Source organism: Herpailurus yagouaroundi, unplaced genomic scaffold (genome assembly GCF_014898765.1).
Source record: "Herpailurus yagouaroundi ecotype Mexico unplaced genomic scaffold, PumYag 67493, whole genome shotgun sequence".
NCBI classification, from domain to species: domain Eukaryota; kingdom Metazoa; phylum Chordata; class Mammalia; order Carnivora; family Felidae; genus Herpailurus; species Herpailurus yagouaroundi.
Window position 1 is genome coordinate 176,754 of NW_024420301.1, and position 11,438 is coordinate 188,191.

An 11,438-nucleotide genomic window follows, 5' to 3' on the forward strand; every position below is an offset into this window, starting at 1 on the left:
CTGGAACAGGGTCAAGGAGGTGTGGTCACACTGCCGGCGGAAGTAGACCCCTCCGCGAGGGTGCAGGGCCGCCCGGGACGGGCGAAAAAGCTGGATTGTAGGACCGGGCCGAGCTAGCGATGGGTACGCGGGCGGACAGCGCAGAGCTGCGCGCGGACCCGCGAGGCAACGAGGACGCGGCGCAGCGGCGGCAGGGACAGAAGGCGCCACACGGCCGGGAGGCGCGAGCAGGTGCCCAAGGGGCGGGGCGGGCCAAGGGTGGGAGCTTAGCGGGGGCGGGGGGGCCCCCCCCCAGCGTGGGATGCGCGCGCACCTCCCCGCGCCCGATTTCCGCCCCGCCCATGTGGGGGAGGGGCACGCTGAGGCCCCGCCCACGCGCGTCGCCTGAGGCCGGTCAGCTCAGCTTAGGCGCCCGCCCCCGCTGGTTAAATGGGCCGGCGGGGCACAGCCCCCGGAAACGGCCTGGGATTCAGGGGCTAGGAGCGCGGCGTTCGTCGGCTGTGAGACGCAGGTAACGTAGGGGCCAGGCGCCGCGCCAGCGGAGGAGCATGCTGTGCCGCGCGGCCCTTTGATTTGCCATACTTGGGAGCGGGGCCGAATGGAGAGGGTTTAATTGGTCCCAGTGTCCCCTGCATCTCTCCGTTGAACCCCTGAGGAGATAGAGACCCTGAGAGGGGCGGCGACTTGCCGGCGTCTCCCAGCTTGGCCGGAGGAGCGCTGGAACTGCACCGTCGTCTGCGTGGTCTAACATGCTCCCGCTCATTGTGGAGTTTCCGCTGGAGTCTGGGGTGAATTGGTCCTAGGCAGGCTACGTAGCGCTCCAGCAGTTTTCCATAGTCCCGCAGAATTGAGGCTCTTGCTGGCATCCACCAGTGCTTTGAGTGTGGTAAAGTATGTATATTTTGTAGAGTATGCCATGAGAAAAAGTTGCCTGGATAGTATGGTGGGAGCCCAGAGCCTGCAGTTTCTAACCCCCCAGAGCCTGCAGTTTCTAACCCCCCAGCCGTCCTGTTCCCCAGCCATTCAGTGAGTGGTTTCAATAATCAGGCATCGCTGGGTGAGATCCCAAAGGACCCCTCCAGAAGCGGACCAAACTTCTCAATGCTCTTCTGTTCTGTGCCTTGTCAACGAGCCTTTCTTTAACCAGAGAGCATCATGGCAGAGCAGGTGGCCCTGAGCCGGACCCAGGTGTGTGGGATCCTGCGGGAAGAGCTGTACCAGGGCAATGCCTTCCATCGATCTGACACACATATCTTCATCATCATGGGTGCATCGGTGAGTCTCCCCGCGGGCCCCACATCTTAAACAGGCTTCGAGTGTGACATTGCCTCAGGTCCCTTCCTGCTGGGTCCCTGGGCTTTCCCAACTCATTGTCGTGGGGCCCCAGGGGCTCCGCTCCACTAGGCCCTCCCTCTTGCTCCTGCCCGTATGCCACTATCTTCCCAGTACCACCCAGTATAAGTGCACTGCCAGGTGGTCATGAAATCCGTGTGCAGCCATTGACTATAGACCCATGTCCTGGAGCGGGGGGTCCTTAGAGACTGTCTGGTCGGACTTCTTCCTTCACGGGGAAAACCGAGCTGCCGACAGGGGAGGCTGTTCACTTTGGATCCTTTTCCAACCTCTTTGTGACTTGACAAATGTCACACAGTTAGTCCCAAAGGCAGGATCTGAGGCCCGAGCTCCACCTTGTCCCTCTCTACCACAAGTTTCCCCGGAGGGGGAAACACTCGACCTTCCTTTGAATACCATGTCATTACCCAAACTTCCACGGCCTGCTGAGGAGCTATGACCTGTCCCACCCCAGCCCATTGTATCTGCTGTGGAACTGCCATTTTGGCCCAGAAGGTCAAAGTCAGAGGTATAGCACATGAACTGGACATGATGGAGGGTGGAGACAGGAGGGGGTTGGGGGTGCCTAGTGGAGCCGTGACCCCCCAGACTAAAGCATCCCGCCGGTGTGCCCTGTGGAAACCAGATCTGCCGGGTGGCAAGGTGAGCTGCCAGGGTTTCATCTCCAAGTAAAAGTGATCTCTCTTCACTTTCCTCCTGGGCAAGACTGACAACCTGCTAACCATCCCGTGACAATTTCTGCCGGTAACTTGTACAATCTCAAGCAGGAATTCTAACAAAGTAGCTGACTCTTGACAGGGTACACGTTGTCTCTCTGTGCCTTCCATGTCAAGGTCCCCTTAGCTCTGGAAGAGAACTTGGTTCTTTGTTCATGTATCATATGCAGAGCCTCTCCTTGCCAGCTTTTGTGATTCTGATCAGAACTCAGAAAGGGAGGGCAGGACACAGTGCTGCTGGGGGGAGCACTCTGTCAGAAGGTGGGGGGAGGGCAGGCCACCCCAAGCACTGTCCTCGGAGTCCATAACCCCAAGAGTAGGGGGAACCCGGGGACATGGGGCAGCGGGGAGCAGCCTTGGTCTCTACCCTGGCCCTCCTTCAAGGGAGCACGTTCTGCTTCGAGGAGCTATACCTGTATTGGCCACAGACCTTCCCACCTAGGACTCTGACCATTAGGCTGTTCGTTCAAGAAACAAGTTGGAGCAGAAAGCTACTCAGGATCGTTCCTCTTCCTTCCCCCGTCCATATAGCAGCCTGTCATAGGGCGCTCCACCAGCAGACCCCAGGCCACAATAAATGGCTTAGAACTCCAGGCCCTCAACTCTTAGATGCTTTATTGAGAGCATCCAAGCTTGCTGTGTGACTGGCAAGTGTCTTTCCTCTCTGAACCTCAGTGTTTCCACATAGCAAATGAGGCCTTTTGAAACAGATGTCAAGAGACTTGGAGCTGAGCTAATTCCCTGATTGCTCACTGCCTTCGCCTATGGCCAGCTTGGGGTTGAGCAACTTTTTTTGCAATTGATAGGGTTCCCCTTTGCTCTCCTCTGCCCTGAGAGCAACATCCAGAGGCTTCCAGAGCAGAAATGGGAAGTGCCACTACAGCAGGGTGGGGTGGGGGAGGACCCCTTGTCCTGAGTTGTTTCGCCCGTCCTCCTGCTCAAGGGGGCTGGGGCCAAGCGGGTGGGCGTCCCGTGCGCAAGCAGCATCTAGAACAGCTCCCGCCGTCTGATGCCTGCCCCCCCTTGTACGAGATAGAGCAGCGCTGGAGACACACTGTGCCACAGCCTGATTCTGGGAACCAGCAGGTTCCCTGCTCGTTCATCCATTAAATCGTAGTCAGTGGCTTCTCTGCGGTGTAGTGAACACGGGCTCTGCCTTCTTTGTGTGATCTGTGTGCTGGGCCGAAGGGACCCAAGGAGAGTTGGTAGCCGAATAAGAACTCGTAGTGGTGCACGTGACAGAAAAAGGAAACAGGCCCTTGTGTCCCCAGCCGCCTCCGGCACACAGTTCCCATGAGGAGGGCCTTCCGAGTGAGGTTTGCAGAGCCAGGGTTGGGGAGCACGCGTGCAAAGAGAGGAGCAGGTGCAGAGCCGCCAGTGGCCAGCAGATGCCCCAGGGCAGGCTGGACCCACAAGGCCACCCTCTGCCCCTTCCTCCTTCCTCCCCTGTTTACCCACCCCTCGCTCTCACGCCTAGCTTCCTTGCTGGGAGCGTCCTGATGCTGGCTTACGGAGCTACCCAATAGGCTTTGAGCTGCTCTCTGTTCCTCTAGTGTGGCCGTCACCCCCTTGCTCAGGACTCCTGCGCCCAGCCGGGGAAGGAGTGGAGGTACTTACTGTACCCGTCGGGAATGAAAGAAACAAGTTTCTCTTTACAGACCAGTGTCGGAGGGGAACCTTGGGCCTGGCAGGTCACCTCCTCTCCCAGCTGATAAGACCGCGGATAGGCCAGCGGACTCTCCCCCATAGAGGATGGAGAAAGGAATGGAGGAGCGGGAGAGAGAATAGGACAGGGAGTGTGCCTGGGCAGAACTGGCTCGCTGCAGGGTTCTCGGCGAGCCCCTCGCCTCTCTGGACCTCAAATCTCCCCACCTGGACCGCAAGGGCCATGGACTTGATGGGTGTTAGAGCCTCATGCCCGTATGACCTGGAAGCACTAGCGCCTCTCTCCTTTGGGGGCATTTCTGGGCTGCCTTTCCCCCTTGGGTCGATAAGATTCTTGCTGTGTCATGATGACCTTGGCACTTCCCCAAAGGCCTGATGATTCACGAGCCCCAGGGTGTAAGAGGGAGGCCCTTTTGTTGGTTTTGCAGCTGAGCCTACCTCAGCAGCCCCCAGGTTTTCCCCGGCTGTCAGGAGCCAACTGGGCCCCAGCGAGGGCCCAGCCTCCACCCCAGGAGTCCAGGCAGATCCTTGACCCAGGTGACCCTCGGGGGACCTGGGTGGCCCACCCCTGCCAGGCCTCCAGCTGGCAGCCAGCCTGTGAAGCTCTCTGCTGTACCTTCCACCGTAAAATCCTCACGCAGAGATGTCGGCAGTGGCTCGGGTTTATAACGCTAGAAGCTGAGGTCAAGCCTAGGGGGCAACACGCAGGTGGTGGCCCCCGCTGCACTCCAGCGGGGACAGATGTTAGTACCTGGAGATCTTAACGAGGGCCGCTTCCCCTGCTAGGTCACCACAGGTGTCAGGGCAGCTCTTTCCCCGCTGTGGTTCTCAGGCAAAATGAGGGGGTTGGGAAAGACGAGACTTCCAACCGCATTTCACCTGGAGTCCCTGCGCTCCATCCCCCCCCGCCCCCCCTCCCTCCCGGCTCATGGCGTGCTTTGATTTGGTCGATGCCTTCCCACGTTCCTTCTTGCAAAGGAGGCTGGTCTAGGCTGGGGGGGAGGGCGGGCCACTTCCCTGGAGCAGCCGCCAGGACCCCCTACCACTGTCCTGGGTCCCACCTCACCTCTCCCGTGGTTGACGTGGAGCCCAGCAGGCCTCTGGTCACGGGGACTGAGCTGAACAAGGCAAGCAGGTTCCGTTGCTGGTTAATCCCAAGGGGAGCAGCAAGAACAAACAGCTTAGGGTGTTGGGCATCGTGACTCAGCAGACAGGAGGCTAGTCCCCTGCCACCAATCCATTGCCCGCAACCTGTCCCGATTCCTGTCAGCCTACTGGAATTTGATCGTCAGCAAACATCACCTGCCACAAGGAAGGTCGGGAGGTGTTTGCAGGCCGTGGTTCTGATTGTTTCTCCCTCGGGCTGGTCCCCAGCAAACCGGTCCTCTCTGGAGCACGCAGGGCTGAAGTGACCTGAGCAGTGTCTCCCCCCAGCCCCACTGATGGGTCACTGTGAGGAGTGCCGTAACGAGGGCTGCTGGGCACTGAGGGAGGTGGACAGGGAGCTTACTTCCCAGGCTGGGGGTTGGAGTGGGACCTTGAAAGACCGGCGACAGAAGCCATCTGAAGGTGGCAGTTACAACAGGGACCCACACCAGATTCCTTGGGGGATCGATTGTGAACAGGAGATGTGGGCACGGGCACCAACACAGGGAACCCTGGTTTGGGAACCACTGACTTTGGGAGTTTGGGGTCCCATTGGAGCCTGGAAATGACACAGGGAGATGACAGAAACTTGCCTGCGTGGGGACATCGGGTCACCCAAGGAGCAAAGAACAGGAGGAAACTGGAGCAAACAAGGCACCCTCGAGCCTACACCCAGAGTCGGGATCTCCCACCCAGGAGCCCGCTGGGTGCCTTCCTAACTGCTTGTCTCTTGCGGGGGGAGCATTTAACCAGGCCAGAATTGCTTTGGTTCTGGTCACGTGGCTTCCATTTTGCAGCTGTTCATAGAAATGAGTTTATCCAGTAGTTACGTTGCTTCTAAAAGGTAATTTCCGGGGCGCCTGGGTGGCGCAGTCGGTTAAGCGTCCGGCTTCAGCCAGGTCACGATCTCGCGGTCCGTGAGTTCGAGCCCCGCGTCGGGCTCTGGGCTGATGGCTCAGAGCCTGGAGCCTGTTTCCGATTCTGTGTCTCCCTCTCTCTGCCCCTCCCCTGTTCATGCTCTCTCTCTGTCCCAAAAATAAATAAACGTTGAAAAAAATTAAAAAAATAAAAGGTAATTTCACATTGAATATTTAGGTCCTCGTCCCTGGAGTTAGTTTCTCGGCCTGCGGCAAGTCCAGTACACCCCAGCCTGGCTTCCTCTCTCCCCGATGATTGGCAATGCTTGGCGGAGCGCGGGTTCCCGCCCGGGGCCCATCCCACGCTCTAATTGTGGGGCACACAGATGAAAGGGCTCTCTGCTTCTCTGTTCTTCCGGAGCCCATGACCGTTCTTGCCCCTTCGTCTTCCACCTGGAGCAGAGAATTCCTTTGTTAGCTTACAAAATCCAACCTTGTTGGAGCGGGGAGAGAAGGAACTCGGTGATTCTTTCTGGGGTGGGGGGGGGGGGTCCTCTTGAATATCTGGGATGCGCCACGCTGTGGCTCGAAGCTGCCTTGTGTTCAACACCCTTTCGCTTTGGAAGATGTCGCACATCCACAAAGTGGACAGAATGACGCAGCGAATGGCCGCTGTCCGTTGGCTCCTGTGACTTTCTGCCGTCGTTTCGCCCATTCCCCAGCCTCTGCTCGACTGTTGCGTTGAGGTTCGGTTCGGTTTTCAGGGTTTGTTTCTTAGACGAAATCTAAATGTTGACTGAGCATCTGGGTTGTCCCGAGCGCGGGGCCACCGCGAGTTAAGGCTGCCGTGAACGTCCGCGTACGGTTTGCGCCGCCGCCTCTCCGGCGCTCGGCGCTGCCGGTCGTTCGGATTGCAGCCTTTCCAACAGACGTGAAGCAGCATCTGGTGGTTTGACGCGCGTTTTTCTGCCCCGTGATGACCTCGCACACTTGCTCACGTGTCTGTTAGCCATTCGTTTCTCTTCCTGGCCAAGTATCCGGTCGATCTCTGATTGCGTTGGTTTCTTATCTTCCCATAGGAGTAAGTTATACATTCTGGGTCGTAGGCAGAGCTTGCCTCCGGACGGGCTTCCCTCTTGCCGGCGTCTCGGTAGGGCCCCCTGGTGAAGCGCCCTAGTGCACGGGTCAGGGTTTGGTACTGTCGGGGCCGAAAGGTTTGTGGCCGCGATCCGATTTCCTGTGTGGCCATCACCCACTCAGGTCCCTGTCCATTTGGATGGATTGGATTTTTCTAGAAATTTGTCCATTTCGTCAAAGTTGTCAGACATGGCGTGAGGTTGTTCATAAAATGCCCTTTTGTGTTTTCCTGACTGTGCTTTTGTCCTGTTGCACTGCTAATTCTTGGTGCGTTTTAGAAAAACAGTCTCGCCAGAGGGTTGTCTGTCTTCATTAGTCTTTTTAAAAACCAACTTTTGGGGCGCCTGGGTGGCGCAGTCGGTTAAGCGTCCGACTTCAGCCAGGTCACGATCTCGCGGTCCGGGAGTTCGAGCCCCGCGTCGGGCTCTGGGCTGATGGCTCAGAGCCTGGAGCCTGTCTCCGATTCTGTGTCTCCCTCTCTCTCTGCCCCTCCCCCATTCATGCTCTGTCTCTCTCTGTCCCCAAAATAAATAATGTTGAAAAAAAAAATTAAAAAAAAAAAACAACTTTTGGCTCTGTTGATACATTTTTTCGGTTTGTTTCCATTTTATGAATTTTTAGTTTTCATTGTTTTCTGCCCTGTAATTTGTTTGGCTTTAAAATCCTCTCGGGCCGCACGGGTGGCTCAGTTGGTTGAGCATCCGACTTTCAGCTCAGGTCATGATCTCACAGTTCATGAGTTCGAGCCCCACGTTGGGTTTGCTGCTGTCAGTCCAGAGGCCACTTCCGACCCTCTGTCCCCATCTCTCTGTACCCCTCCCCCATTCACACTCTGTCTCAAAAATAAACAAATATTTAAAAATAAAATAAAAGTTCTACTGTCTTTTGTCTGATTTCTTAAGTCTGGCACTTAGCTCTTTTTTTTTTTTTTTTTAATTTTTTTTTTCAACGTTTTTTATTTATTTTTGGGACAGAGAGAAACAGAGCATGAATGGGGGAGGGGTAGAGAGAGAGGGAGACACAGCATCGGAAACAGGCTCCAGGCTCCGAGCCATCAGCCCAGAGCCCGACGCGGGGCTCGAACTCACGGACCGCGAGATCGTGACCTGGCTGAAGTCGGACGCTTAACCGACTGCGCCACCCAGGCGCCCCAAGTCTGGCACTTAGCTCTTTAGTCCCAAGCTAATGTCAGCATTTCAGGCCACGCCTCCTAGGTTTTCATATATGCTACTTCTGTTGCCGTTGGGTTCTAGAGTTTTCAGGTTTCCTCATTTAGCCTGTGGGCTGTTTAGAAGCGGGCTATTTGAAGGGTGCCCGAGGGGCTCAGTCTTTTGAGTGTCTGACTTCGGCTCAGGTCATGATCTCCATGGTTGGTAGGATCGAGCCCCGCGTCAGGCTCCATGCTGACTGTGCGGAGCCTGCTTGGGATTCTCTCCTTCTCTCTGTTCCTCCTCGACTCGTGCTTTCTCTGTCTCTCAAAATAAATAAATAAACTTTAAAAAAAAATGGGCTTTCTGAAACTTTTTTTATTTTCGTTTTAGAGAGAACAGGCATGCACACGTGAGTGAGCAAGGGAGGGGCAGAGGGGGAGAAAGAGAATCTTAAGCAGGCTGGGTGCCTGGGTGGCTCAGTCAGTTGAGCATCCGACTTCAGCTCAGGTCATGATCTCGCAGTCTGTGAGTTCGAGCCCCGCGTCAGGCTCTGTGCTGACAGCTCGGAGCCTGGAGCCTGCTTCCCATTCTGTGTCTCCCTCTCTCTCTGCCCCTCCCCTGCTCATACTCTATCTCTCTGTTTCTGTCAAAAATAAATAAACATTAAAAAATTAAAAAAAAAAAAAAAAAAGCAGGCAGCACGCCCAGCATGGAGTTTGACACAGGGCTCGATCACAAGACCGTGAGATCACGACCTGAGCCGAAATCAAGAGTTGGACACTCAGCCGACTGAGCCTCCCAGGCACCCCGGAAGTAGGCTCTTTGGCCTGGGTTTTACTGCACTTGCACCTGAGACTGGAGACCATGGTTTGTGTGGTCACAGGGCAAGCAGGTCAGTGGACGCTCCTCCTGGGATGAGGTCCATTCGCCCCAGGGCAGGGTGGCTACTGGGATACAGGGGTGCTGTCGGCCCAGGGGCAGGGTAAAGGGCTAGCGCCGGCTCTAGTTCCAGCTCCTCTCGCTACTTACAGGGGCGAGACAGGTATACGTGTAGCTGAGCGGTGACCCTGGGCGAGCGCCCCGGTCTCCAAGGCGAGACCGTCTAGGCACTGCCCCCAGCTTCTCCTAACCGTGCCTGTTCCCTCTGCCGCAGGGCGACCTGGCCAAGAAGAAGATCTACCCCACCGTCTGGTAAGCATGTCCCGTACCGTCCCACTGCCCCCGGCCCTCCCGACCCTCCCCGCCCTGGCCACAGCCGTGCTGTGCCCTCAGGTGGCTGTTCCGCGACGGTCTTCTGCCCGAGGACACCTTCATCGTGGGCTACGCCCGCTCCCGTCTCACAGTGGCCGACATCCGCAAGCAGAGCGAGCCCTTCTTCAAAGTGAGTGGCATCTGGGGTCTCCGTGAGGGACATGCCCCCTTCCCATCCCATCACAGGATGCCCTTTCTTCCACGTACTCCTGCTCTCTGGGACAGGACCCTTTGTCCCCTGCCGTGGCCGAGGCCGAGGCCTCGTTAGGAAGATGGCTTGGAGGCGCTCATGCCCTCGCAGTTGTCATCCTTGTCTCCCCCCAGGCACGCACACTGCCCTGGCACACTGGTGCACAAAACCCTGGCGGCCCGAGAGCCCCATCTCCCAGTCCCCCTCTGACCCAGATAGACCAGGTGCCCCCTGCTGCGCCCCCCTCCCCCCGGGGCCAGGAGCCGAGAAAGTCTCTTCACCGCAGAAATCTTACAGATCTGCCTTTCCCAGCACACCGCAGTTTGGTGTGGTGACTTGGGAGAGAGAGCTCTCTCCGGTGTGTTTCTCCCAGGTCACAGTTTCCTGGACTCTAACTTGTGTCTTAGGGCACAAGGCCCCCAGGGGTGACCGCTGGGCCCCAAATCTTGCAGTGTTCATGCTGCCTCGGCCTCCCCCCGTGGGCATGCAAAGCTGACAGGATGGGGGTGTACCCAGCGTGGAGCTAGGATGACTGACCGCTGAGGGAGCCCGCCCCGGCCGCGGGAGGACAGAGGGAGGGCTGGCGAGGGGCAACGTCCCTGGCTCCGTTTTTCTCAGGCCACACCGGAGGAGAAGGCCAAGCTGGAGGAGTTCTTCGCCCGCAACTCGTATGTGGCTGGCCAGTACGACGACGTGGCGTCCTACAGGCGCCTCAACAGCCACGTGAATGGCCTTCACCAGGGGCCGCAGACCAACCGCCTCTTTTACCTGGCCTTGCCGCCCACGGTCTATGAGGCGGTCACCAAGCACATCCATGAGACCTGCATGAGCCAGACGTAAGGCTTGTCTTTTGCCCTCCCTGCCTGCCAGGTGTGCCCTGTGCTGGTCTGGCCTGCCCTGGCGGTTGTCCAGAGCCCCTGGGCCAAACTAGTCTCCGGAGTCGGAAAAAGGTGGTGACCCTTGTTTGTTCTGCGCGTGAATTAGCTCCCCCCAGAAGGCAAAAGGGTATAAATACGGGTGCTTTGTAATAGCATTTACTGAAAATGCTACCCCACTTGTTTACCCTGGAGATCCTCGTGCCCCTCGTGGTCCCTCTTGCTAGAAATCCAAGTTTCCTTGGTAGCTATGCCTGCCAGGACCACAAGGTGGCAGTGTTGCTCCACAAAACTCCTGCTGCTGGTTCCTTGTTCTCTCGGTTTTTTTAGTGCTTTCTAAGGTCACCGTCGTGGCCACAAGGTGGCAGCATAGCTCCACAAGCATGTTGCTTCCTACAGAACACCAGTCCTGGCAGTGCGTCCTTCCCAAAGCCAGTCGTCTGTCTCACTTTGCCTTGGTTTTGAATGCAAAATGCCATGTTAACTGTCCGTGGGAAATAGCAAAGAAAGGGACCTTTATTCATTTTGAAATCCATGGAGACAGCTGTGCCCCTGACATCCGCTCCCCGCCCCATCCCCCAACTAGCTCCCAGGCCACTCCTGAAGATCCAGTGTGGGGCTGGAGGGGAGCGGGATCCGCTGGACGGAGCACTCTTGCTAGTCAGCAGCAGGTCGGGCCGGAAGGCTTCCGAGGAAATTTTGAGTGTGGCATTGAGGGCCGCAGACGACGGCTGTCCTCGGGTCTGGGGGCTGTGTGCCAAGGTGGGGCAGGAGGCCCTGCCTAGCAGAGCTTCACTGGTCATCTGAGAATGCACAGGGGAGGGAAGGCTCTGCCTCTCCTTGAGGAAGGGACCCTGGGGGGTGACAGGGTTCTGGCCCCCGCTCCCCCAGGACGGGTATGGGGTGATGTGGCTCTGGGTTCCCACAGAGGCTGGAACCGTGTCATCGTGGAGAAGCCCTTCGGGAGGGACCTACAGAGCTCTGACCGGCTATCCAACCACATCTCGTCCTTATTCCGTGAGGACCAGATCTACCGCATCGACCACTACCTGGGCAAGGAGATGGTGCAGAACCTGATGGTGCTGAGGTCCGGCCAG

The 11,438-nt window shown here is 57.4% G+C and overlaps 2 protein-coding genes across 4 annotated transcripts in view; one reads left to right on the forward strand and one right to left on the reverse strand.

Moving 5' to 3' along the window:
• The window catches only part of IKBKG (inhibitor of nuclear factor kappa B kinase regulatory subunit gamma), a 28,719-nt gene extending 23,812 nt beyond the window's left edge, over positions 1-4,907 (reverse strand). The window contains exon 1 of the mRNA XM_040467408.1: positions 4,801-4,907. The gene's annotated coding sequence lies outside the window, so the exon portion shown is untranslated. The remainder of the gene's footprint in view (positions 1-4,800) is intronic.
• Positions 3-11,438, forward strand: part of G6PD (glucose-6-phosphate dehydrogenase) — a 14,728-nt gene continuing 3,292 nt past the window's right edge. The window contains exons 1-6 of one of the 3 annotated variants that reach the window (XM_040467397.1): positions 3-231; positions 1,148-1,275; positions 9,179-9,216; positions 9,298-9,406; positions 10,085-10,302; positions 11,270-11,428. In XM_040467397.1, the coding sequence (XP_040323331.1) occupies positions 120-231; positions 1,148-1,275; positions 9,179-9,216; positions 9,298-9,406; positions 10,085-10,302; positions 11,270-11,428 (764 nt within the window). In that variant the 5' untranslated portion in view covers positions 3-119. Of the gene's footprint in view, positions 232-379; positions 512-685; positions 892-1,147; positions 1,276-9,178; positions 9,217-9,297; positions 9,407-10,084; positions 10,303-11,269; positions 11,429-11,438 lie in introns of those variants that run through there. The other 2 variants (XM_040467398.1, XM_040467399.1) reach the window with 2 other exon arrangements.